General features: G+C 38.1%; 2 protein-coding genes across 3 annotated transcripts; both read right to left on the bottom strand.

The window, feature by feature from the left end:
* Positions 1-1,521: 1,521 nt before the first annotated feature.
* Positions 1,522-17,998, bottom strand: LOC145899817 (rho guanine nucleotide exchange factor 10-like). Of its 2 annotated transcripts, none has more exons than XM_082988738.1 (25): positions 17,014-17,998; positions 16,612-16,721; positions 16,339-16,441; positions 15,824-15,969; positions 15,563-15,628; positions 15,374-15,499; positions 15,102-15,195; positions 14,738-14,927; positions 13,776-13,947; positions 13,190-13,399; positions 12,454-12,661; positions 11,892-12,000; positions 10,711-10,874; positions 10,226-10,379; positions 9,875-9,966; positions 8,968-9,086; positions 8,445-8,582; positions 7,989-8,071; positions 7,773-7,927; positions 6,644-6,785; positions 6,145-6,320; positions 5,637-5,783; positions 4,835-5,045; positions 4,230-4,425; positions 1,522-3,791 (listed from the first exon to the last, which is right to left on the bottom strand). In XM_082988738.1, the coding sequence occupies exons 1-25, from the start codon at positions 17,879-17,881 to the stop codon at positions 3,639-3,641; spliced, it is 4,332 nt and encodes a 1,443-aa protein (XP_082844864.1). In that variant the 5' UTR covers positions 17,882-17,998; the 3' UTR covers positions 1,522-3,638. The 2 variants fall into 2 exon arrangements, with proteins under 2 accessions (XP_082844864.1, XP_082844872.1); XM_082988746.1 differs by having other exon boundaries at positions 8,445-8,516.
* A 2,320-nt stretch (positions 17,999-20,318) lies between these two features.
* On the bottom strand, positions 20,319-27,465 carry LOC145899134 (uncharacterized). Its single transcript, XM_082987857.1, has 9 exons — positions 27,296-27,465; positions 26,955-27,164; positions 26,687-26,804; positions 26,172-26,375; positions 25,893-26,034; positions 25,174-25,504; positions 23,705-23,807; positions 23,167-23,391; positions 20,319-22,934 (listed from the first exon to the last, which is right to left on the bottom strand). The coding sequence occupies exons 1-9, from the start codon at positions 27,384-27,386 to the stop codon at positions 21,899-21,901; spliced, it is 2,460 nt and encodes an 819-aa protein (XP_082843983.1). The 5' UTR covers positions 27,387-27,465; the 3' UTR covers positions 20,319-21,898.
* Positions 27,466-27,874: the final 409 nt, after the last annotated feature.

The raw sequence follows: 27,874 nt of genomic DNA, 5'->3' as shown, positions 1-27,874 counted from the left end.
GTGTTGAAGTTATCGATGTGGAAACCAATGAGGTTTTAATGGAAGGTTGTGCTGTGTCGGTATTCGTTGATCTTGCTACAAGAAAACCGACGCCAAATCCACAAGAATTCAAAACTTTCATTAACAAACACAATGCCCGACCTCCAAAGTGGATAAGAGAGACGCCAAAGAACCTCCCACCCATGGTGAAAACCTTCTCCATTCGCAGGAGAATCAGTTTCATGGACACAGACTTCAACGGGCATGCGAACAACGTGATTTATTTCCGATTATCGCTGGAGTGTTTGTGTGAGGCGGTGACTCAAGGTTTCCAAACTCATATCACTAAGTTGAATGAGTGCGCGGTACAGGAATGCACGTTTGCAGTTGTCGGTGAAACCAAATTATCGGATGAGGTGAAGGTGGAAATGTGGCAAGCGGATTCGAAGCATTTCCATTTTATTTTGACGGTTGAAGATCGGCAAGTGGTTCGGATGACCTTGCTGGTTGTGGAAGCAACAAATTGCTGGAGAGGGGAGACTACGCCAGCACAGAACGAAGGCATCAAGAGGAGGATGTGAGAGCCACAGTCATGTGTTCTGCGGAACCGTAATATGAGTTAACCTTTATCGTGTTTACAGAGGAGTGCAATTATTAAAAACTGCTTGCAACTAGTTTAGTCTCCTTTATATTTCTGACTTGCTTGTTTTGTCGACTGACCCTGTTTCATCGTCACCACCTTCTAGTTTTGTTGCATCAAACCTTTGTGATGTAAACTATATTTTAACGGAAATGAGGAAATCTGGTTTAAATTCACAAAACTTGTCAGATTTTTTCAAATTCATTTATCGATGTAAATATACATGAGGCGGAAAATGGCAGACTTGATTCCTGTTTCCTAAGTTACCCAGTTTGTACGTACGCTCAACCCACAGTTTTGTCTCTTTTCGTTTGTTGATTTAATTTTTTTACTGCACCGAGATTTGAACCTAGGATATCCTGGTCACGAATTCCGATCAGGTTTTCTTCTTGGTATATTGGTCGGGCGCTTGACCAATTCTGCATTCTTTAATTTTGCCACAACATAGACCTCCACTGGGCATTCTGTATCAATGTAAACTGAGGATAGCATGCTAACAATAAACATTCAAGTCATTTTTATCCTGCGGTAGTTTTGTAATGGTTTCATAGCCAAGTGCACTGGTACTGGAATACAGTCAAGAGAAAAATCGCGCTGAAACCGTTTAGGATTTCCTCGTTACTTGAATACCACGAAAAAACGGCTCTGTCCTCAGCGGTTTAGATTCACCAACCCCAAAACGTATTATACGCTTCACCAACAGAGCGTTGCAAAAGTTTGCCATTAACTCCTGACTGGCCGAATGATTATTTACCTTCGCTGGGTGGTGGAAGGTTTTCGTGGGCGAATATTCCGATGAATGGTTCCGCAAACCGAATCTTAACCATGCTAAGTGCTGGATTTTACCAAGGGAAGATAACTTATGGTTTTGCCAACCTGTTGAAAATCTTTACATAAAAATATTCAAAGCAAGCGTTTAGGTTTATTCCAAAGTTAGAAACGCTGACACAATTTTACATCGAACGAAAGAATAAAAGGAAATTTAACGAAATTTTCAAAACAGGCGAACACAATTTCATGCTTTATTGCAAGTTTTGAAATCAAAGCTGAAAAAAAACAAAGATGCAAAAAAACCAACTAAACTGTAAATTTATAATGTTGTTTACTTGTATTTTGTCTGAAGTTCAAAACTACATTAAAGTTGTTGGACATTCGTTTAATCGTGAAGAATGGACTTCCAACCATATATGCACAAAACTAAAGCGTTCTTTCACATAATGCAACGAAAATAAGAACAGAACCGACCAACAAAGGTCTTAAAAATGCAGGAAAAAGTTATAGGATTTTAAAAATGTCAGGAACAAAAGCACGAGGTCAACCAATGCTCCGTGGCGCCCACATGCGGTGGTAAAAAGTGCGTCGACGCAGGTAAAAGTGTTTAAAAATCGCGAGCTGTACATCGGAAACGAAGCCACCTATTCACGTCAACAAAATGACGTCGCACCCTAAATTGTGACGTATGTAGACGCGCTTGTTGGCATGGCAACAGTTTTACTGACCAGCAGTAAAAAGGGGCGTTTTGATCAGCGTTAAGCAAAAACGTTGCAAAATCTGACGAGGAATTAAATACAGGAGACACGGCTAAGAAACGTGAAGGTTAAGGGTTTGAACCCCACCAAATCCACATTGACCGACGCTTGTTTTGATACAAGTTTGCTTTCTTGTCTAAATTTTCAAACTAGGTTTGCAATTCTAACACTCGGTGGCAGCATTGGAACAAAGCTATTAACAATGGGTTTAGAACCCGGTTACAATGACATGATGGGAGTAAAATTGGACATTTTACAAAAGTTCAGGACACTTAAAAACACGGATGATAATTTACTGTAAAAAATTGAGTTGGATTCTTAGTAACAAACACAAATAATGTCACGTAGTTGTCACACAGTGGATGACGTATGAGATGATTCTGTGACGTCAGTAAACTTCCAGGGGAATATCAACGACCGCCAGTAACGGACAACCAATGGTGAGTCACATATAACCAAACAAATACCACTGGGTTACAGAGGATTATTCTGTCACGATTAAACCGAACGTATGTTTTCTTATTATGTACTTTAGTAAAAGATTAATTGTTTTGTTTCGATTCAACCGAGGCAAAATGTCGGGAAGAAGATGGTTGGGAGCACGCCAGCGCGCAATACCACCTAGTGGCGAAAATATCAAAATTGGACTTAAATGTTTTAAAATACAATTCCTCAATCACATGTGGGATTACGACGGTGAAATCACTTCTTTTCAATGATCTTGACTTTTTATCAGTAAACCGTTCCTATCTGGTGCAAAGAATAATAGTGAATACAAAGAATTGAATGAACGTAAATGGAAAAGAAAGTTAAGAACACATTTCACACGAAAGCAAGTTGCATTGTTGCAGAACGAAACGCTCAGAAGGTTCAGGTTTAGTTTCAAAGAGGGTTAAAACCTAATATGGAGGAGATGGTCAACTTGATCAGGTTCTAACTTATAAAACAGCACCACGAATAACTAATGTGGTCGACGCAGCCAAAAACACGATAAAACCGTTTAAATCGGGCGTTTGGCGGAGCTAAAATCTTGTACAACGAAATGGAGAGAGTCAAACTACAGAAGCGAATTGCTTTGTACAAACGTTGAGCCTCGCAAAGGTGCAACTTATCGGTGAGGCGTAATAAGGAACTTGGAATTGCACTCTGGAAATGGACATTTTATGTCGCTCTTACAATACTTGAAACGCCGCGAACAGGAGAGCGCCACCTACAGGCAATAAAACAAGAGCGGCAGATTTACAACGAAAGGGCAGAAGAGTTGTCACTGCAATCGGTAAGCTATGTTTGAAACGGGTTAAGGCAAGAATTACCAGGACGTTGAACAAAATAATATATTGCTATCTTGATAACAATGCAACTGTTATAAACCCGCATAGTTTGGCATTGGTTGGTTGCGTAGTTAAGTTTACTTTGATCGTAATTAATGGCTGCTTTTGGCCGAACAAGGCACGACCTGGCACAGAGGCATCTCCAACGAACTACAAACTTTACACAACCTTCCAACACACAATGGTAGGGACGCGGTCCGTTTTGGAATTGGATTCTTTGTTCGATTTGGCGCCAAAATGTCGGTAACCTTCCCCGCAAGCAACAACGACCAAACACTGACGTGATTTCTTCTTCCAATGGACGAATGTTGTCTGCAGACAAATTGTTTCGTAAAACTAAATTTGATTGAAAAGATACAAATGATTTTTATAAATCATCCTTTAAATTTCTTACAGTTGGGTTGTTGGTGATAAGACCATTGATGATGGAACAATGTTCATTGTTACATAGAATGAAAAAGTTAGAAAAACAATATTTGCTGACAAAATGAAAGCTGTTGTGACCGAGCACGTCACACAAGTTTATGACGAAAGGTGATGTTGAACTTTTAAATGAAAATCTTTCGTTCATTCGGATAGGTTTCACTCTGCGATTTATTGTATTTCACCAACGTTTATTAGCAATAAACATTTTTGTGCCAGATGTTCAGTTCTTATTGGCACGACTATTTTTTGTGGGTAAAGCTCACAGAACTATTCGCAGCGTCTTATGAAGCAGACTTGAAAGAAGAACAAACAAACATCACCCACCTTTCTTGGACTTTCGATCGATTGCAACTTCATGTTTTGGTAAATGCTGTTGTCCTCGGGAAGCAACTCGCACGAGGTGGAGAGGGCGCCGTCTAGCGGAAGTTCCCCGGGTCGTGGAGGGACAGGCGGACTTTTCGGGCTTGCGAGGATTGAGTGACGATTGCTTGGGGTTTGTAGGCCGGGTTGAGGGTTTCTGCTGTTGATAATGGTGTGAAAATTTAATTTATTGTTAACTAATTTACAGCAACAGACCAGAGTTATCACTAGATTTTTTCGCTTTTGCCTCATATTTATTCCTTTTTATACAGATGATCTGCGAATATGAACAAACTATTTGCATTGAGATTTCTGCACATAATCCTTGAACATGACCAAGCAGACAAGACACAAGCATAAATTGTTAATCTGGCTAGCAGAGACATCAATAATCAATAATATTGGCATAAAAATGCCTGTGCAACCTCTTGATTTTATTTCAATCGGTAAATGAAAACCCAAGTAAAAGATTATTCGTTTAAGGGCTGGGAAAAAGACATAATAGTTTAACACAAACTATACAGTTTCTTTCAATGTTAAGTAACCATTGAACATGAGTTTAGCAATACCTTATATTGATGTAGTTGTCATTGGTGTCCCCGGAATTAGGGATGATCGTCTTGTCAAGGTCATCTCTCTCCGGTACAGGAGGAGGATTATCCTGGTCAAAAACCGGGGAGTCATCAACCTCCGCATCAACAGGAGTAGGAACGGGAAGAGAGGGAGCGAAGAGGAAGATGAGAGGACGACACAAGCTGTGACGACTAACCTTGATCGGACCTTCAACATTCAACACACGGTGTCAGTGTTACAAACTATTCGGCCACCTAACGTCCAAAGCAGTGTTGTTGCAATCGATCACCTCCCAGTGCAACTAGCTGCGATCCTGTTGCAGACTGTGATTCTCCATGAGGAAATCACCTTCACATGGTCGCCTGACTCGATAACCCTTATGGTTTTATTGGTGCCCAAGCCATGTGTATATTTCTTTTGCGTATTGCATAGTTGTTTTTAGGCAAAACACAAACAGTTTGATTTTGTTGTAAATCCATTTGATCAGTGACTTTCAGGCAGAGGTGCACAATGTTTCGATCTACCAGACCTCGTTAGTGCAGCTTGTGACTGCGGCCGGCTTTAATGTTGTTTTATGCATTCTATTACAACATGGTACAGTAAAAAGCGGATTCTAAAATTATAACGGGGTGATGTCACCCACATGGCAAAGGCTGCTCTGAAGAACTGTTGAATTGGTAAGACGAAAGATTTTCTTGACATAAAATAATTAACAGAATAACTGGAAGAACCCTGATTTTAAAACTAACAAATTCTTCAAAGACAAATAAAGCAGCAGGCGGGTAGGTTATTTCTTACCTGTAATCTTAGGTACAGAGCCGGGTAGTTTGGGTAGCGGCATAGCAAGCAGCAAACCATTGCTTGTACCCACTAGTAACTGAGAGTGCCCGCTACACAAGCTGGTCACATGACACTGGGTGTCGATTTGTTCGTTCGGTTCAAGATCTGCAAAAAAACACGAAGCAGTTTTGTTTTAAATCAAGTTCATTGACATCAATAATTGTGTCCATACTTTTGATACAGGTGTAGTATTTGATTGTACCATGGTACTTTACAATGAAATTTGCAAACAACCAAAGAAACTGTTTATATGCAATGATCAGTGAGCTACAAACTGTGCATATTGTTTCTGCTATTTACACAGACATCATATATGTCAAAACAGTGAGCACTGTATGCAGTTCAAAAACTAATACTTAAACAAGTTTATTAAAAGTAAATTTTCAAAATATTATAATTTTAATAACATTTTTTTATAACTTTAACATTTTTGAACACAAGTTGGATTAAATACAAGTTGACAAACCTTGCACAAAATCTCTGATAACCCGGGCAAGGTTTAAGTCCTGAAGTCTTTTCAATGAGTCAAGATGGTAGAGGGTGATGTTGCATTCCTCACAGAAGTTCACCCACAAACCGTGGCCAACCCGGGTAACCAGGTTTACCACAAGATTTTCACCAGCTTGGACGAGCGACCGAGAACTGGTAGGTGTTAAAACGAAACAAGTATGAAGAAATATATACAGTTTTAAGCAGGCTGATAATGTTGTAATTATTAAGGACAGATTTAGTGCCGTAAGGAAAGTTTTCGTAAAATATGAAAAAGTTTTACTTGATTTTGGTAAAGATAATTTGTAAGTAAACGTGTCAATTTATTTTGTTTTTTGTTGGAAATTGGCCGCTTGGTGGCAGCGTATCAAAAAAAATTTTTTTTGACAATTCTGCTAACTTGCAGCTCAAAAAATATAAGAAAACACTCGTTTAATTGAAGGTAAAACGTTGATTTTTGTCGACGGAACACAAACCTTTCGATTGCAAGTGATTCCATATCTACTGTGACGACACTGTTGCCAGAGCAACCCCATAACTTATCGTCGAGAGGTGAGAGGCAAGTTAGTGGTCCGGTACCAACCACAATGGATGACATGAGGTACAGGTCGTTGGTACCTGGCAGGGTAACAAAACAAAACAACAACATTTCGAATTAAATTAACTTCAATTAAATAGAACTCTTGGTAAAGTGTCAGAATCATCAAATCTTATGGGCAAAAAATACTTTTTCGACAAGTTATATAAGAAAACACCTTTAGTTATTTGTCGTTACGATTGTGTACTTTTTTTTCTCCGATGAAAACATTTTATTCAATGCGAGTTTTGCCTTCGATTTGACAAACACAATTCTTGTATAAATATCTATAAAATCCGCATCCCCAAGACGGGAAAACAGATCGATCGCATATACAGCTGACAGTGAGGTTCGAACCCACAACCCTTGGTATTACAAGGCAGGCTTTGCAACCAAATTAACAACAGGTGCTGTGGGATCACTTTAACCGCACAACTTGCAAGGCGTCCCAAGCCATTACGTCACGTGGCAAAGTAACATGACCTTACGTAACAGCTGTGTTACGTAACGTTCTGCTTATTGTCTTACAGATGATGAACCCGTCTTGTGGTGTGTGGTTTCTGTGCTTACTTTAGGTTTGCTTCGTCAGACGGAAGGCCAATGATTAAAATCTGTAAAACCACTTTTCTACCAGCGTTGATTTGTAATATTTGCTGAGAAAACTTACGCTAAGTCCAACTTAGCTTCAAGTTACGATAAACCGCTCCTTCAAAGTTTATCAAGGCACCAATGTGATCATTTTTAACAATATCTGGTTGTGTTTGAGTTTGTCTGACAGAAACTCTAAAATTCAGCAAACCGTGTTTCGTCTAATGCTCGTGTATGCGCCAAGCTCTTGGTTCCTAAAAAACGTTTTTCTACATTTTCCAAACCATATATTTCCCTTTCAAACGCCTTTTCAACCGCAAGGCACCAATATAATCATTATTAAGACTATCTGACTTTGTCTATTTTACTTCGTGTGTTTAAACTTGGTTTTGCTTTAGTACTGGTTAATTCCTAAAAGTTGTGTTGCTAATATTTCCCACCTGGTGGTCGGTTGTACATTGCAAGAGTTCCGTCCAATAAACCGACGTACAAGTTATTCCTGTGGGCTTCCATGATCATAACGGAAGACATGGTCGGCACGGATACGTCACTGATCTTACGGTAAACCCCATTCGTGGTTGAGAACTCCCGAAGGCTGGAATACGGTTTAAAACTGTTGGTGAAACCGTTCAAAATATTGTAATCCTATCACTTACCACCCAGCCTCCATTCCGAGCCACACACTGTAACCCTCACCGTTGGCATTCCAGTGCTGCATGCATTGCACTGAACTCTCAACCTAGAGAGACAACACCAAACACTGGCATTAGTTGAGGGTTGTTGTGTAATGCTTAGGAAACTTATGTTTAATAAATAACACACTAACATAAACCAACAAATGAACTTTCAATCCGCAAACATCAACTCTTGCTTCAATTAAGATAACTGGGTTTTTGTGTAACAAGCCAGGCAATTATTTTACTGTTGAAATGTGTTTAAACCAGTGTTGAAAGTGAGCTGGTATGCTGCTCCGGTAAAATTTGTTTTTTATTTTTATCTCTGGTAAAATCGATTGTTGGCTGTTATTGTGCTGGTAAATTCGATTTAATCCTTATGAAAAGGTGGAAAATTACCAATATTTAAAACAATTCCAATTATATAATGACTCTTACCTGCATGACGTGGACTTTCTCCACGCAATCCTCTGTGATGTAATAAACACTGACAATGGATAAAACGGTGCTCTGCGCACAAGACAACCATAGCAACGTCACGTGACTGAGGGGCATGAAGGAATGAGCGCATTGTATCTGGACACATGTCAGTTGGTTACTGTGACACATGTCACTTGGTAACTGTGGCACATGTCAGGTGGTTACTGTGGCACATGTCAGGTGGTTACTGTGGCACACGTCAGTTGGTTACTGGGACACACGCTACTTGGTAACTGTGGCACAGGTCAGTTGGTAACTGTGACACATGTCAGTTCGGTACTGTGACACGCCAGTTGGTTACTGTGACACATGTCAATTGGAAACTGTGGCACATGTTACTTGGCTACTGTGGCATATGTTTTCCAGTTAACGGCAATTTTGGAGTGACTGGACACGAACTAAAATAGTTTCAATCGAAATTTAAATAAATTCAGGATACCACAACCTTGAACCAGGCAATAGTGAATATAATTTCATATACCTGCAAATTGCTGTTGTGCAAGAGGTGAGCTGACAGGCTTCGGAGAAACAAAGGAGTTTTCCAGTCAGCTCCATTGTGTAGATTATCCGATCGAAACCATCCTGATATATTGGAAGATGCTGGGCATAAAAATATTGTTTGTATTAGTTTTCTTCATTTCTTTATAAAGGAAAGAAGAATAGTTCCAAGATATGACCCTTGAATTCTAAGGGGAAGAAAGGGGCATCATTTTCATCATAATTAATACATACATTATCACTCTACAGAAAAACAAAATTGGATTCAACTAAATAGAAAGGTTCTTATCGATGCCAACCATTACAATATATAGTCATTTAGCCAAGTGTTAATTTTCAGACAAAACAAATATGTTTAAAGACAAACTACAACTTGTTCTTAAATGCATTACTAGCAAATTTGCAATTTTTTTTGTGGAAATTGCAAGAATCTTTGATACGATTTGTAAAATATAGCTGACAATGAATAGATTGTTCTGGGATGTCAAAGATACAACCAGTCATTAACTGTAAGGTTAAATACACATACAAGGAATGTAAGGGGGGTGATAGCAAGGTTGTTCAAACAAACAATAAAATACAACGATCTCAAAAGTAGAAGTGAAGGTTTATGGTCATAGGTGGCGTTGCATTCCATTTGCTATGGTAAGGGTTGCCATTGGCCAAGAATGTTTTTGTTTTTTTGTCTGGCTGTTACGTTAACGAAATTTTACTATTAATCCACGTTAAGTAAAAAAATGAGAACGTTTAATAAGAAAACTAAGCAATGCAAACATAATCGATTCACCAGATGTTTCAAACATTGAAAAAAATACTAAGTATGTACACCAACCTTGGCTATGAGGAATACAATTATTATCATGAACATAATTACGGTAACTTATTCTTACAGTTAGCCAGTTTTGCTCTTGAAATTGCTTCCAGCCAATCATCCTTCTGCGAGGCATAAGCAGACACCAATGTCCTTGTCACCATATCTGACCTGAAACAATTCAGTGCAGTTGTTTGAATATGCATAAAAATACAATTAAACTACAGCAAGAAATTTGTGAACCCATTTTTTTGTAAAATCATGCATTTTTGGACATATATCTTAATGCAAAATCATTTTCATGTTATCACAATCATCTGCATCTGCCAAACCAGATGGTTTTATATTTAGGGTTGCACCTTTCCTTAGTGACCCACAATGGCTGTTTTATGTGTGGTAAGCAGTCAATTGTGTTGGACAAGGCACTTACTTCCCAGGAAATCTAACAGTGAAGGAGGAATTCTCCGGTTGACTGGCGAACTGTTCTGCTTGACGTATTTTTGTCTGCGTGTTGTTTATACATTTCTCGATCGCACTCGATGAAATACCATCGTGCGAAGTCTTTAGTTTTCCCACCAACTTGTCTGAAGTGCAATAAAGCGTCCACAGTAACCACAGTTAATCTTAAACACTTTATTTTTAATATGCAACTGAAAATTAAAAAAAGAGTCCAAAGAATTGTAAAAATCAGTCAGGCCGACAGCTCTAAACACGTTTAACATATCTTTCTGCTATAAAACATTTGCCTGATTGATTTTTTACAGTTTTACTCCTGAAGTTAAAGTTAAATGTTGTATTTTATGTGACATAGGTGAACTCTTTGTGACCCCTAAGGCCCTAAATATTCGTAGCATGATTTCTTAGAAGGTCACGACATCTGAACAAGGAACAATCAAGTAAAGTGTCAACACTAACTTATTTCCTGCAGAAGGATGAAATCAGCCACCAACGAATCCCTCTCAACAACACCAGATTGTCGTATGGATCCATCGATGACTTCAACCACGTCCAGCCCCACTCTCCACTTCATCTTGTACATGTCCTTGCTTGTTGACGTAACTCCCCGCTGGTGGGGACGCCTGGCGAACACAAACAACATATTGTCCGAAAACCAAACAAAACTTGAATGTTACAAGTGAACAGTGGGGAAATTATGTAAAAGTTTAGGCACACTTGCACTTTTTACCCAACTACCAATTTAAACATATTACCTCAAGGAAGAAGATACTATTACCATACACATGAAAGGATTTACAAGAAGAACAAGTCTTGTCATATTACAAAAAGTACTGGCTGATACAAACAAAATATATATTAGCAGGACATTGAGGCAAAGGCAACCATTGACTGTGAAGGATTGTACATCCACTGTGATAATTATGATGCAGACATGCTGTGTGCAACACAAAGTAACGACAACAAAATGTGGGCATTCCATATAAAGTGCTACACAACAAATTAACCCCGGCATTGCTGTCTCCAATCTATTTGGACTATATTTTAAGCACTTATGTCAGCAGATCATTTTCAAGTATCTTAAAAAATACTTTAACGTTAAAGTGGTTTATATACCGTATCACCATGGCAACAACATTCATACTCTACAAATACCAACAAGTTGAAACATGTCCAACATTAACGATGCACCACACACTGGCTGGCTATCAACAACATTCAATACTTTACAACATGCACACCAAAGCACACATGTATGGGGTTGGACCTTAAACTGAGAGAGAGACTTCTAAACGTATTTTGGAGAGCCGCGGATATTGAGCCGGAAGAGGAAAGTCTGGGTCCGAGAACCTTTCTATCGTCCCAGTTGTGGGAGTAACAACTATTATATAAGATGACAATAAAACTGTAAGAGTGATCAAACAGTTAAAACTACCTTTTAGGTCGAAACAGTGGCCATCTGTATGCAGCTTACACAGGTAAAACTACTGTCTTATAACACAAGCAAAATGGAGAAAGAAATGCAAACCAGGTCATGTAAAAGTTCCTGCTTTATTAACATAGAGAACATTTTTGCACATTTTTTAACAATAATAAATTTTCAAGTTTTGTTTCACAAAATCATTTAGAAAAAAACAAACCTGTTTGTAATGGAGCAGCAGATGAGCATGTCATTGGTGAGAACAAGCAGACATTCCTTCATCTTCTCAATCAGGTTGTCATCATTGTGTTCACATTCTTTCACTTCGGCTAAATTATTAAACAGACGTTATAACTTTTTGAGTTGAACGATTTCAGTTAAGTAGGAACAGTGCTGTACAACCGTGTTTTACTGATGTAACACTTACAAACTTATTAAACTTCGACAGCACAAAAGGTTTTTTTTTCAAATGTCTTTGAAAAAAATGTAAAGAAAATGTCAATCACGCCGCGCCACAATGTTTACAAAGCACTCAAGTAAGGAATGATATAAGTATGCATTAGCAGGGTGATTATTGATGCTGGTTCATGGGCAATAAAACAACAAACATTATCTATGACTTCATCATGAAAATACAACCACAAATTACACAAACATTCATTCCAATAAACTTACATCCAGCAGTGTTCTGTGTAGTTAGAAGCAAAGATGCAAGTTGTACGGGCAAGTAAGTGATAGAAGGGTGGCAACAGTCTTGTTCAACCAAAACATAAATCACCCACCTTGCTTTATGAGCTTTCGACGGTGTCCCTCCTTTGTCTGGGCCGTCAATTTAAGGTTGCTGTTTTCCAATAAACTCCTCAGGTCAGCCTCATCCTCATCAGCTGCTTTACGATTGTTTAAGCGTTCAGCGAGGGTTTCCAACTCTGTGAGTGCAAGTTGGAGGGGCAGACAATCGGGATGTGTGGACGGGGTGTACTTCAGCAAGTCCTTAAGTGATAAAGAGTGGTTTGATTTTACCAGCTCCTCTATATCAGACATGGACAAAGTATGGGCCTGCAAGTCAAATCTTACTCGTTGGTCTTTAAATTTGGCCCTCCAGGGGCTGATGAATATTTGTGTTACTAAGAGAATTGGTCACATTGCAAATTGATGTCATTTTAGTGGACATTTTAGGAATTTGTGATTCTGAATACGACCCCCCAAGTTAACATTTCTATAATTAAGCTTTGTGACTGTATAGTATTCGAGTCATGTACAACCAAACAATCTAATACCAATACTGGTATTATTTCTTTTGTTTTGCATAAAAGTGTTCAAATTTATTGACACATTGGGTATTGTGCTTTGCTCAACATTGGGTATTGCGCTTTGCTCAACATTGGGTATTGTGCTGTGCCCAAGTAAAATCTAAACTTATTAAAACACTACTGTTAATTAAGTACATATTTATTGAGTGCAATTTAAACATTGCTTTATTTAACTGAACAAAGTCCCAAAATAAAACTTGTTTCCTACCTGCACAAACATGATAAACTGTGGGAATCGTTGAACTGGTTTCAACATAAGCCCGTACAAGTTGAGCCTGTCAGGGCTTTCCGCCTGTTTGTCTTTCAAGAAGGCGAGGAATTGTGGTTTACGAATGCACGTCTTTCGAACAATATCCATTGCTGTCGTGAAATTGTTGATAAAATCGCCATAACTCTCCAAAACCACGGCGCTGGAAAACTGAAAAACAACAACAAAATATTCAGATGGTAAGCCTTTAAATCATTAACTTCAATCATAAATCAATATATTATGTAAATAATCACTAATCAAGCAGTTTAAGTGGGCTATGATAGATGGAAAGGTTTATGATGACTTTTCTTTCAGAATGTGGAGTTCGAAAAGTATGAGATACCAATTTATTCCTTTTCATTAAAACCTGTATTAAAACACAAGACACACAGAATCAATAAAATATAATGCTTTGCTTATGTTCTTCCAAATATCGCAGTAATCATTTTTTTGCTACTGCCATGAATAAGTTGTGTTATTAGGCCTTGATGAAATATAAACACCACAAAATGGTTAAGATTTCTTAAAAAACTGTCAAACTCACAGATGCCACAAATGTTTCACCGATGCATTCGTGCTCATCCCAGTTGGCCACGATTGAACCCAAACCAATCTGGAACAATCGGTGGCACTGGAGGATGGATGAAATTTTATAGAAGATCTTTTCCACCATGTCGGTTGGTATTATGAGTGGTTTATGCTCCAGCAGAGCCTGTCTGTTGAAAAAGCACACATGTGAAAAGCAAGACAACATAATAACATTATATAATGGAAACAACAGACACAATAAGCTGTGCTATTCATCTGAAGCTGAAGAAGGTCAACATTATATATCAATTCAAATATAAAACAGGTATAAAGGCATTATTGCCAATACAAGGAAACCTGCACTCCTGCCTGATTCTAACTGGTGAATGCAGAAGTGTTTTATGCCTTCGCACGATAAGGCAGTATAAAGTTTAATTGAATGTAAAGATGAACTTGCAACATAGAATAACAAGGGTCGTGTGTGAGATAAGATAAATGTGATGACAAATCAGTAAACTTCAACCAAAGCATGCTGGCTGTATAGTGTGGAAAAACATGACATCAAGTGTCATCAGAAACAGTTTGTTGCTAATCAGAAACAATATAAAATCAAATTTTAAAGCATAAACTATGACTATATATAAAATGTGATGCAGCCCTAGTAACACAGAAGTTTCACAAATACTTCTTGAAGTTTTGTGGTGATAATTTGATGTAAAATTTTCAGATAATAGACAGTATGTGTTCTTTTCTAGCAAGACTGATTTTTATTGCCGTATATTAAACTGCAATCAAGACAGCTGTTAATGAAATGGCTAAGTCTGCATTAAATACTTAGGTTACTACTTTCATCCTCGTGCGCACATGGCTGGCACATGACATTACTACTAAATGTCCTGGGGCATTGCTAACGGTTTAATGCTTTCATATTTACAGATTAGCCATCATTTACAACACTGCTCATATAAGCTTGCTAACCTGTAGTCTGTCTCGAGTCTCTGTAGTGACTCTATGTACAAATATTCACTGGAAATGATGGAGCCAACGATGTTGCGTCGTTTTGACTGGTTCTTGGTTAATCCTGTTGGTACGAGCACTGGTAGTTGTGGCGCAGAATGGTGCTTCACCAAATCCACTTCGAGAAATGCATTCTGGTCTCCTTCCAAACCTTAAACGAAACAGACTTTTAGTGAAAAGAGGACACATTGCTGTTATGTTTGAAGGTAAATGAATACAGGGTAACACATGCAAGCAAGTACATACATCAAACCCCTCTTTCAGCTAAATAACAAGTTAACCAAGAAAATTACAAACTCAATAAAATAGAAAAGTTTGTAAATACTTGTTTCACTGTCTTGGACACTTTTTGAGTTGGAAATTTTTTTCTTGACGGAGGATCTCTCCCAGAACTTGAACTTTCCAATATCTTTACCAAACTAAAAAACAAACATAAAACATCACAATAATCACACCAAGCTGCACTGATGAGACCTTATCTTAGATCTAAACAGTTGCTATAATCAATCTTAATGGGTATCATGCTTATATTATAAAACATTACTTTCCCAAAAAAAATCTTTCAAAAAAACAAAAGCATTTGTATAAACTTCTTACTTTGTCATTTAGTTTAGAGCCAGATTTTTCAGTTTTCTGAGGTTCCTGGCTCGCTTCTTCATACTTCTCATCATCTGTGTCAGAAAATGAGTCAAATTCCTGGCTGCCCCATTGTGAGTCTCCGAGCTGTTCAAACAAAACAATTTGTTGCTGGGTTAAAAAGAAACAATTTCTCATGGTAGAACTCACATTGGGACCATAATCTTCATAAATTCCTTCCTCTTCATCAGTCTTAGGATCGTTTTCACTTGAATCCTACACAAACATTCAATAATATTATGTAGAAAAATTTAATAAATAATATCCAATGTATCATTTTGTTCAGTTAACATAGTGAACTATTACAGGATTTAGCTTCAATTATTTGTAAATTTTTACGACACAAGACACATATCAGAAAATCACAAATAAAAAATGTACCTAGACTAAAAGTAAAATACAACAACTTACCCCCTCAAACCTGTTGTTGTTCGACCCTTCATCATTCAGGTTCCGGTAATAATGATCAACAGGTGGGTCTGCATAATCCATATTTTCCAAAGCTAGTTCGGCATCACGTTCAAACTGTGTTATTGCCCTTCCCCTCATTAAAGAACCTAACCAAACAAATGTCATATTTGAACAAGGGTGATGTTGATACTCAAGATAATAGAAAATAAAAGTAAATTAAGAGTCACAAAATTTTACAAATAATAATGGGACGGTGCGTTACAACTCTGCAGACTAGGAGAGTCAGACCGACAATAGGAAGTAATTTTGCTCAAATAACTGACAATGCCTTCCCATAAGGAAGTTGTATATTTCAGTGTAAACAGTTATGTGTGCCATGAGTGCAAATATTGTTACTACCATGTGTTTGTTACTACCTCCATTACAATACAGTTTCTAAACACAGCAATAATGACATAAGGTTTTGTTCCTACTTTTGTGAAGAATTAATCAAACAAAAAATTTTTTTCGCCAACCTGTAACGGCGTGTATTGGATCATGTGGATTGTAGTTTTGTCCGTGTAAACTGCGAAGAGTTGCTGTCCTTGCATTTACACCAGTCAGAACATCGTCGATATCCTACAACAGACATTTTAACTAATTGGTTGCAACATCTCTCACAACAAGTGTGATTTTGCAAAATATGGTCTGGTAGAAAGTGGCTATACAGAGTTGCATTTAACAAGAAAATTACAGAAAGTGTTTACATGTTAAACTAAATCATTCACTCTTACCGATTATAAATTTACCTGTAGGTCATACGGTTCCTCTTCCTCTTCCGGTGTTTCATCAGCAGAATATCTTGGGGTATTTGAAGAGTTTTTTAGAGCTGTTGTATATGGAAGTGCAGCATCAGACCCTGTCATAAAAAGTTCAACAAATTCAAGACAATTTTGTGGTGTATTACCTTTTAACAATTTCGTTGTGTATTTGTAAATTTTTGAACATATGTTGTTGGTTGTTTCATAAACAAAGCATGTTTTATTTTATCAAGAAATGTTTTATATTTGTTTTTTTTATGACAGCATTGAGATTTGCAAAGATGAATATAGGATCAGTTATACGGGTTTGAAGTTTGAAAAGTTATAATAGAGTTGTCTAGCATATGCATGCCCTTGTGTCACTTATTCTATAATATATAAAATATATACCCTTTTTTGGTGATTTGTGTTTTTCTGTTTGTCGAGCGAATTCGTCAGCCGCCCATTGCATTAAACCAGGAGAGGATTTTCCCTTGTCAGAAAGCTGCGTGAGACTTTGGTTCTGAGCAAATGCTGGTTCGCTTTGTGACAAATGCGACATGTTACTGAGATGTGGAGGGATGTCCAAAGTTTGCGGAACGCTGACAGTTGAACCGGCATAGGAGTATTGTGGATGATCAAAACTACTCCTGGGATTGTTTAAGATATCTTGATTTTCATTGACTTCATCAATCTGTGTTTGGTGATTTATCTTTTGTGACAGTAGATTTATTGTAGGACGCTGATGTCTTGTATATTTCCAAGCCGAATTTCTCTCCCCAGGCTGTGGTGTTTGATTTTCGTCAGCTTCCAACTTAACGCTGAGTTTCCGTTCGAGGGTACCACGAAGTTCCTTGGCTCCAGGCACATTTTCCTCACACAGGTCGGGTGAGTATGACCAGCGATTATTTACTTTCTGAGACGATTTTCTTGGAGTCACATGATTTTCTTGTTCATCTGATAAAGTGGGGAGGCTTGATAAGTTGTCTGAGGAAATGCTTACACTGGTTTCTTTCTTTTTCCAGCGTAGTTTTCGCAGAGATTTCCTCCAGCCCTTTGGCTCTTTGAAAACATCATCCTCTTTCTGTTCCAAGTTCTTGTCATCTGGTTGGGCTTTGGGTAAAATATTTCCATGCACACCAACGTCAACATCCGAACCTGCATCGGCGCTTACTGGGATAATTTCAAAGGAAGTCGCAGGAACAAAGTGGTTGTCTGCATGTTGGTCATTTTTCGACGCCGATTTTTGACGGCGAAATAGTCGCATAAAATCTCCCATTACACTTACAGTAAGCGTAAGCGGACAACCAGATTACACAAAAACCTATAAACCGCATACGAGATATTGTCAACAGACTTACTTGGAATATTTTTAACAACCTGCTTCTTTCCAAATCCAAACACAAGACTTCTGACGTCTGTAGTACATTTCAAAGTATTTCAAACATTTGGATGTAATTAACGGAGTCCTTAAATTACGATGAAATTAAATAACGTTTTAATTCGTTTCTTCAAAAACATTGTACTTTATCTTGATTTATATGGAGCAATTATCTCCTGTATTGCACTTTCCTTTGTATCACTGCAGTTGCCGCTTCAAAAAACACACGCAAAAGTCTTTGAATAATCTAATTCTGAAAAGATATCGAAATGTCAGCAGTGCTTGAATAGCTTGTTCATTGGTTACGCCATTATATTCTTGCGCACTTCACCGTTCACAAGGACCGTTAAATTGTCCCCAACCCTTTGCTATCAACGAACCTGAACTTTATGTTTATTAAATAATCTGTGTTTTTTTTTCGATTGGTGAGTTATCGCCTATCTTTCACATCTCAGTATTAGCATACCTTTCCATCCACCCTGTTAGCAGTCCGTTTTTCCCTTTTTCTTCGTAGTCTCCTTGTCGTTTATTGCGTTTTTCCTGTCCTTTTTTTCTTGTGTTTTTATCTATACTCCACTGTACAGTCTACGCCTAAATGAACAATTTACTGCCGTAGGATCCGTTGTTGTTTCAGACCTAGGAGCGCTGCACACCAACATCACAACGTGCGATTGACCATCAGCAAGACCTACGTTGATTCAACAAGCGCAACCTCCATACGATCCCGACCGTCTCCAACCAAAACCACCACATTTGGACTGTCCTCGGGACGTTAAGGTCTGTCGATGTGGATCAAAGGAAACGTTCTGAGAACCGAATTGGCGTTTGCGTTTCGTTGGGTTTATTGCTTTGGCCAGCACGGCCGGGTGGCCACCTTTCGTCACATGCAGCTTGTCGCAACCCATAACCTCATAGTGCGACTGGCTGCGATCCTACGACAGACGGTGATTCTCCGTAAGGAAATCACCTTTACATGGGCGCCTGACTCGATAACCTTTATGGTTTTATCGGTGCCCATGCCATTTCATTTCCTTGTATATTGTTCTTCGCGTAGTTGCTTTTTTCGCAAAATAAACATGATTTGCTTTGATTTGAGTTAAAAGCCGCGCTACGAAATTGCATTTTTATATTTCTTTTGGTCGTGTATCGTATTTAACAAACAAAACAGGAAGCGTGTAAACGTGATTGAATGCATCTCCAGTGTCTATAAAACAACAATACAAGATGTTGGTTATAATGAAAAGGCTTATTCGTACTACGTCACACACGCTCTGCACACAACTGCGGAACCTTGCAACATACAACGGATGGAAGATGTGGCAAGCGCGGACCGACAGATTACGAAAACACGTGAAAGATAAAAAAAACTGTAGTAAAAATCAAAACTTTTGAAAACGCAGCGAAATGCCTCCAGAAAAGGAAGTTATTTTTTGCATCCAAACAAGTTTTACAAAATGTTTGAAACAAAACAACTTCCGAGAAACTGAGCGTCGACACACACAAAGTTGTAAGCAAAACGGCTTCACCCCCAACGCGTTTTCATGTTGTTCGCCCACAATATACTTCGTTGTTTTTCAGTTAGGTTTTCCTGATGAAAACTGCACGCGAACTGTTTCAGCAAACACCACAACCCTGCTTCCCTATGTTCCACTACGAGACAAACTGTGGTTAAAACGTTTTTAATCTGTGGTTACGTTTCATAGACACGGTTGTTCTTCATGAGCATTAGTATCAGGATGAATTTTTTCACTAAAATATGTTGAGATTATGCTGTGGTCGCCCGTTACAGGAATTTGAGGCCCTTCCAAGCGCGGATCCAAGTGTGCGATTCGGTCAAACAAGTCTACAAACAAAAAGTCTTGTCTAATCGGCCTCCATCTGCTACGACCGGCCCTATTTTCGGTTTTGAATTTGGTTGTGGCACTGTCAAGGTTGCGAATCACTCATTTGCACGATCAGACGGGCTAAAGAAAAAAGTATAGCAAACAACAATTAACATTAACTGGTCACAACATTAATGAAACAGAACTTACGTTAAATTTGTGTTAATGCAGTCAGGCGCGTACGGATGCAAATTGGACTCTTCATTATTACCCTTGACGTTTTGAAGCGGTTTTAAAGATTGGGCAAAATCGCAAGAATACAACAAGAAAAACACTATCAACAGAGGGCGCTAAAGTTCAAATTTCCAACTGGGAAGCGTCTGTTCAGTTATGCGTGTAAAATAACCTTTCGCACGTTTTATGCCCCAGTAAGCTGGTCACGGTCAGTTTGACACGAAACGCAGTGTTGCTGCCAGTGAAAAGATTTAGACAGCGTACGGTTTCCACGCAGGCCATGACATTGCAATTTATTGTAAGTAAAAATTCACATACTCTGCCACGACCTAGTGCAAATGTGTCGCAAAAGCAATCGGATACAATACAATAACCACCAACAAACAGTTTTCCAGTTACGTGAAATGGAATCTGAATCGAGAAGTACCACAACACAATGACAAAATTGAGAAAGTATTCGAGACGATTGTAACAGCAACAGCGAGGCAAAAACTGGGAATCTGGCCCGGGCGTCTCCATTGCCCAAAAATATAATAAAATGGCTTTGATCGGTGTAGAAAAAGCTTTAAAACGAAGAAAATCCACAATCAAGTCAACTATAAAGATTTGGAAACAGGAATCCTTTATCCTGAAAGAGTTTCCAAGGCAACATCGTGTTACAGATGCAAAGGGATCGAACATATCACTGTAATGCGTCATAAAAAAACATCTTTGAACAAAATTATGCCAGGAAATCCCACAAAAACTAAACTTTTTCGGATGTAGTTGAACCGCATCACACTTAACGATCGCGTTTATATAATCAATTGCTAGATTACCACAAACTGAATGGAACCGGTAGGGGTAAAATGGCGATGGTCAGAATACACGAAATGATATAAGCAAGTTTTTAATAAATTAAAGTAAAACAGGTCAGCTTTAAAACTGGGCTTGTGCATCATGAATGAAGTTGTTTGTTTGAGAAGAAAATGGGTTTTGTAATTTTATTCTCATTGTTGCCCCTGTAAGGTAGCGTGTTTCAGAGCCAATGCGGCTTAAAAAGCGACGCGAAACACGCCTACGCACGAACACACCCAGAAACCAACACCAGCGACAAAGCTGCGATTCGAAGAAGCCGACGACAAACGAAAGACGCGAATGAGACAATGGAATAGAACAATAACAATGGCGTGCGAGCAAACGAACATTGTAGGCAAAAATGAAACTGTATTGCACGCAAAATGTGAAGAATCATCACCCACAATAAAATTAGAATAAGGCATCGACAGTATTTGAAGTCAATATGTTTTACATGATATGTTGCCCTGACGGCAAAACCACCTCAGCAACATAATTGAAGTAAAAAAACAAAAATTAATTTTATATCACGTTTTATAATAATAACGCCAGATTTTTAAACTTTGGCTCATACATCACAAAATGTTGAAAATCTCCAATCAAGGACCTATGTTTTACACACGATTTTTATTTGTATTCAGCCATCATGGAAAGAAAAAATATTTGGCCGCGTGAAAGTAACTAATGTTTGTAAAATTGACATAAAGTACAATTGTAACCAGACATGAAACACAGCATGAAATGGCTGCACAATATTACTCGTGAGGTGGTTTGTGCAATTGGCATAAATCAAAAACTATAATATTCTCAAACTAAGAAAATATTTTTTAAAGCAAGGCATTGTAGCATGTATGGCCATCTCTCAAAAAATGTCTCAAGCTTAAAAAAGTGTAATAAGGCAGATTAGGTTAAAAAATGACTTTAAAAAAATGACCAGTTATTGCATAAAACAAACAAAGATGCTGCAGAGAAAAAATTACAACCATTGCAAACTGTAAAAGTTGAAAGGTTACAGTGTGAGCTAACTTTGTGTATCAGTTGTTAAAATGTTAAGTTTGCTTTTATTCTGCCGGCCGTCTATCGACGAACTCTGGGGCCGCTCAAAATCAACAAGAACCAAATCATCTTTCTCACCTCGCTGCCATGAAAATGAACCGTCCAATGAGGAAGCAGGAAACAAGTCAGGTGACTTTAAGGCATAATTGTTTGGGTGAATTTTGTTGCCGTGGCCTTGAGGGGAGTTGCTCAGCGGATCTTGACTGTAACTGTGTGTTCTTGAAATACTGCCGTAACCTTGGTTTGGAATCCCACCCCCGGAGTCATCCAGGGATCGGCGGAAGAGCTGGATCCCTCCTCCTTGAGACAGAGGACGCAGTTGCTTGGTAACAGCGACTGCAACTGATCTGCTCCTCTTTGTAGTTAGCTTGATCTTCTTTGTTGCAGTTTTATCAATTATGGTGTCATCGCTGTCAGAATCACCTCCAGCATCAGGTGATGCAGAATTTAGAAAAAGATGAGGATCTTCGTCGGGAGGAGGAGTTGGAGTGTGAGGATGTACGATGGATGCTGCATCTTCTTCATCAAAACCACCATGGTAAGAGTGAACGCTATGTCTCAAACTTGCAAATGAATCTCCCTGGTTATGTGATCCCATATCATTCGGATCACTGACCCTGTTGATGTGAAGTTGACCTGGTGGACTTGACACAGTTGTTGGGACTGATGAGGATTTGACTGTGGAAGTGTGACGATGAGGCCATATTAGTGTGCGACTGTTTGCCGATTCATTTAATTCAGATTCAGTATCATCGTCAAAATCTGAATTTATATAACCGGTTTCTTCACGGACATCATTAAGTCCATCCCTTGATCCTGTAACGTCCACACGTTTGTCCACCACCGACGAGGGTCTCAGTTCTTCATCGTTCAGATCATGGATTCTGTCTTTTGCATTTGTTCCAGAGCCTTTGGATGTGTCTAAAGCATCTGGAGTTCCAGCAGTATGTGCAGATGATCTTTCACTGGAAGTTGATGTTTTACCGCTTGTGATCTTTCTCCTATAAAGACAGTTTGTTCATCAAACCAGAAAAAAACAAAAATTAAGCACGCCTTTCATAATGTTTATATTCCATGTTTTAAATGACATAAAGTAGATACTTTTTAACAGCAATCAGTTTCAAGCTTTTTTTTGTTGGTTGAATTTACTAAAAAAAAACCTTGGAAGATGAAAACAAAACCTCCATAAAATTCGGTGACAAAAATTTAACGAAGGAAATAAATTATTTCAACCTTTTTTTGTGTTCTCCTTTTTTTGTTCCAAGCGTTTTCTCAGAAGCAACAAGATGTAGACCATCGGTGGCAGCATAGAGCACAGGGACACGAAACAAAACTTTGTCTCCACCTTGTGATGTGCTTCCATTTACCGCAACTTTCTCGCTGGTGATGTTTGACGAGACACTAGAGGGAGCTTTAACATGTCCATTCGCGGATGCAGCATAGGTGGCTTTGGGTGTTCTGCAAATACCAAGCTTTAGTATTGGCTCAAGGTTTCATTAATATTGAATTACAGGCATAATCTTTTGCAGACAAATTTAAGAGAGACTTTTCAAAAACTACAAATTTTATTTTCAAGTTTTACCAACAATTGCACTTCGAAATTACATCAATTTATGATTTAGTAAACAACTTCCTAATGTTAGAAAGTTTTGCATGTGGCAAAATTCAACAAAACCATCTCAAATTACAGCCCTCACACTCAGGAAAGTGGTTTTAATGGGCCATAACAAGCATTTGTAACACCCCTTATTACATTTTTGCCTTTGTTCACCTGGTATTGTTATTATTCCTGTTCGCCAGTTGACGCTGGTGTTTTTGACGGCGGCGCTCCTTTTGTCTGATCTGCCGGAGGTTCGTTGCTCGATTTCCGTGGCCTGAAAGGCACAAACAATATACCAGGCTGCCATTGTGAGCACATAATTATATTGGCAAACAAGACAATAGCTTATGTAACATTTGTAAAAGCTTGTTTGCTGACATGAAGCCTGAAAAAACAACATTTTTAAAACAAAAAAATGGATTTCACAAAAAACCTTGATAATAAAATAAAACATTGTTTTACCAGGTAAAAAAACTCCTGACTATTTATGTGTTAACTGCATGAAGAACTTTTGGCTTAGAAGTACATAACAGTAAAATTTTTTGCAGAAAAATAACACACCAATAAGTCATATATGTTAAAACTACTTTTAGGATTAAACAAAGAAAAATTAAACAATGCAATTGTAAGTAATTGGAGTCTGCATGACAAATTCACCGGAAAACGAAACGAATACAGTTTGGTTTGGTGGTTGGTAAAACCGGTTGAGCAAGCAACTTTTATGATTAATAGCCCTTGAAACAATGACTGTAACCACTCCACTGTTAATACAAGTAACACAGGTTGCACTCGATACAATTTGTAGTCGAGTATCATCAACAGTAGCGTTCGCCCTTTGTTCAAACACTGACAGAAGCATGTGTAGTGATGTATGTTCGGGAGATCATATGCTCATGATTTTGACAATTTGCACATTATGTCGAGAGCACTTAGAACAATACAGGGTGTGATGACAGATGTTTTGTTGTTGCAATTTTATGTAAGACAAATTGTTTCATGTGTTTATATTGTGTTTTAACTAAACTTGCTTTCATTGATTTCATTTCATTGGCAATTTTATCCACAAGCTCTATTTAGAAATCCACAACTATTCCAAATTAGCATGAAAACCATCCAAACAGCCAATTAAAAAAACATCAGCAGACAACACCACAGAATAACAGTGTTCTCATGTTACACAACTCACAAGTGGATTTTGTTCAAGCAGTGTCACAAACTATTCAGTGACACATGTCATGTGGGGGTCAAATTGTCGCTTTTACAAAAAATGTGTGTGTCTTGGATGTGTTGTTCTAGGTAATCATCATTCCAGCAACAACCAAGGAGTTTAAACTTACGAGGAACAAGAGGAATCATGATAGGTGTTTAGTTTATGACAAATGGAACCTGGCAACTTTAAATGGTTCAGTTGGCAAATTTCATTGAAAAAATATATACATAAAAACCGTAAATTAATCAAATCCTGGAAAAACACTGTCCTATTTTTCACAAACCAACTTCATACTTTGTGTGGGAAGTGTTTGAATATGAAACTACATCTATTCCAAAGTCCAAGTTTACTTTTCGTAATTGCAAACTCACAAACACTGGAGCAAGCAGAGTTAGAGTGTATATGGGGCCACAAAAGCAAATGGACTTACTATTGGCAATGGAAACAGTCGCTGTCCCACAGCAAACGCATGTTCTGATACGTCGCCAATGATCTCGAAAATAGAGGAACGTCAGAATTGGGTAAAGTGATGAGAAACAGAATAACATCCACGTCAAAGCAGTTTGATAGTAAAACTGTGTGTCGTTGTAACCCGTTGACTCCGTGAGATTTCCAATGTCAGAAACGGGAATGAACGCTTGACCCACGCTAAGTTGAGTCAAAATATCAATCACTTGATAGGGAAGTTTGAAGAGTAGATACAAAATGAAGAGGAAAGTCACGTATCGTCCACATCTTGCTTCTTTCAGTACGGTGGATTGCTGAAAGAAATAATATAGCACCAGTTGGTCATGGAAATAAAATTGTCTTGGTCTATTTAATTTATACTCTTAGTTGCGTGGGGACAATTACAAGGTCAACTGGGTTGAAGTGCATTATTGTTATATCTCTATAGTTATATACAATGAAATATGCAAAAAGGGTACTTTCCCATTAAAACACATCCACATTATATGACATCCTATTACTGGTATTGCTTCCTTAATACAGAGAGACACAATGCCATTCTGATGCATTTTCACGTTTTTCTTTGTAATTAGCAAAGCACATTATATATCTCTAGTATAAATGTAATAAAAGCACATATGTAGTAGTATTCATTGCAGGGTGTTTAACTAAGGATAAATCTGATGAAAACTAATAAATCACCTGTATTAGGTAGTTGGCATACTGCGGGGAGTTGGCTGATATTAGTTTCTTTCTCTCTTTAACTGCTGCCACGGCAACAAGGGACAAAAACACAACAACAAGAAGAATGGGAAGGATCATGCATAAACTGATCATTGATGCACTGGAACATATGAAAGGCAATATGTAAATGTCACTGACAGTGATCCATGAAAAAATATGTAATAGACAGTTAAGCTTGTTACACCTCAGTGTAAGATAATGTTTCAATGAAAAAATTTAACAATAAGGACAACTTACGTATAACTGACAGCAGTGCCTTCCTGTAACCCACATAAACATCTTTCCACAAAATCCCGAGCTTTCATTCCACTCATCTGGTTTTGGAAGAGAAGTGGAAGAGCAAAGAGGAAAGCATGTATCCATGTGTATAGGACAGCATAATTAGCTTTATGCACAGTTGCCAAACTGTGGTACATGGAAGTCCAAGTGGTGGCCACATACCTGTAAAAATTAAATAAACTGGGGTTTTTATATGGGTACATGCACAAAGGTACATCTCTTTTGATGAACATTCACACAGTATTCTGCTTTTTGTTCTTAGAAACAGCATATGCCAAATTTTCTCAAAAATTTTTAATTATATATTAAGCAACCCACATTTCACAGCGAATTACTCATTATATCATTGTAAACCAAAAGCAAATCTATACAACTTATTGTAGACCAACACAAAAAACTTTTCAACATGTTATCTTGCGTATAGCATGCTGTGTCAGCATATGATGATAATATTGACTTCACACACAACTTGCCTATCAATGGACATGAAGAGGATTGTTAACATAACACCCACATTCTGCAGTTGAATAAAAGAAGCATTGAAGCCAATCAGAAAATCACCAAACATCCATTGTCGTTCAACTGAAAAACCTGCATTATACAAGCAACAAATTTAGTATTTAGAAAGATATAACTTCCCAAAGCTGATTTTGCAAGAGATGCAAAAATTAGTTAGGTTTATGTTCAAGTTTATGAAAAGCTCCATTTACAAACAAATGAGACCAAGCAATGGTAACTCACCAATAGCTAAGGACATTGTGAGAGCACATTCTACCAGTCCATATATAGCAAGACTGATTAGAAATGCATTGAAAGGATTGAAGCGTGATTTTGTTGCCTGGGCAACCGACAGCATGACCAGTGCATTACCAACCAGTGATAATATCAGAAGGGCAACGAGTATTGCTGTACGAAGTATTACCACCTCATTGGCTGGGGATACAATGCCATCTGCAAGCAAAAAAAGCATGATCACATTTTGAAACATTAAAACAAATATGGCATATATATTTTAAATGTTGACTTGCTATATCCACTGAAAAACTCTATTATGATGCATATAAATTAGCATAACTGCTTACCATTGGTGGTACTAGCAATAGTAATACTTGGATCTTCTGATGTAGGAAATGCTTCACTGGCATTCATTCTACACAATTCAGTGGCAGGCATTTGCCTTCACAAGCACCCCCATAATGGGAGCTTACTTGGAACAGAGGCAGCAAACTTTTGTGCAAAGCAAAACAAAAGGTTTCCTAAACAAGCAGGAAGAATTAAACTTAAAGCAACCAGACATAAAGAAGCAGATTTAATAGGACAAAAATGTTCTGGGCATGATTATCAGCCTTGGGAAGTTCAATTTCTTTAAATGGAAGATAAAATGCCCTCCCTCTTCTTATATTGCATGACTGGTTCTTCTGTGTTTTCTGCACTGAGTGTCTCTATACTCGAACAAACTTAAAAACCAGCGGGTCTCTGAAATGTAGCCTAAAGTCAGTGGTGGGATTCAGCCGGTTCGCACCGGTTCTATGAACCGTCTCACGAAATTTTATGAGTTACCGGTTAGCATTACTAGCTACTGTCAATGGATTTTTTGTAACAGAACCGGCTGAAAAATATGACTTTTGTGATAGAACCGACTGACAAAAAATTGGAAACGC

This window comes from Ascidia mentula, chromosome 1 (genome assembly GCF_947561715.1).
Source record: "Ascidia mentula chromosome 1, kaAscMent1.1, whole genome shotgun sequence".
Taxonomy (NCBI): domain Eukaryota; kingdom Metazoa; phylum Chordata; class Ascidiacea; order Phlebobranchia; family Ascidiidae; genus Ascidia; species Ascidia mentula.
This window is presented reverse-complemented; position numbering and strand designations above follow the sequence as displayed.

Excerpts from the sequence above, each read along its gene's own strand:
- LOC145899134 (XM_082987857.1), bottom strand. The coding sequence starts at position 27,386 with ATGCCTGCCACTGAATTGTGTAGAATGAATGCCAGTGAAGCATTTCCT. Across the intron at positions 25,505-25,892 it reads ATGCCAACTACCTAATACAG|CAATCCACCGTACTGAAAGA; the intron begins GTGATTTATTAG and ends TATTTCTTTCAG. Across the intron at positions 23,808-25,173 it reads GACTGTTTCCATTGCCAATA|GCCACGGAAATCGAGCAACG; the intron begins GTAAGTCCATTT and ends TGTGCCTTTCAG.
- LOC145899817 (XM_082988738.1), bottom strand. The coding sequence starts at position 17,881 with ATGGGAGATTTTATGCGACTATTTCGCCGTCAAAAATCGGCGTCGAAA. Across the intron at positions 10,875-11,891 it reads TGCTGCTCCATTACAAACAG|GCGTCCCCACCAGCGGGGAG; the intron begins GTTTGTTTTTTT and ends TGTGTTCGCCAG. Across the intron at positions 5,046-5,636 it reads CTCTGTACCTAAGATTACAG|GTCCGATCAAGGTTAGTCGT; the intron begins GTAAGAAATAAC and ends TGAATGTTGAAG.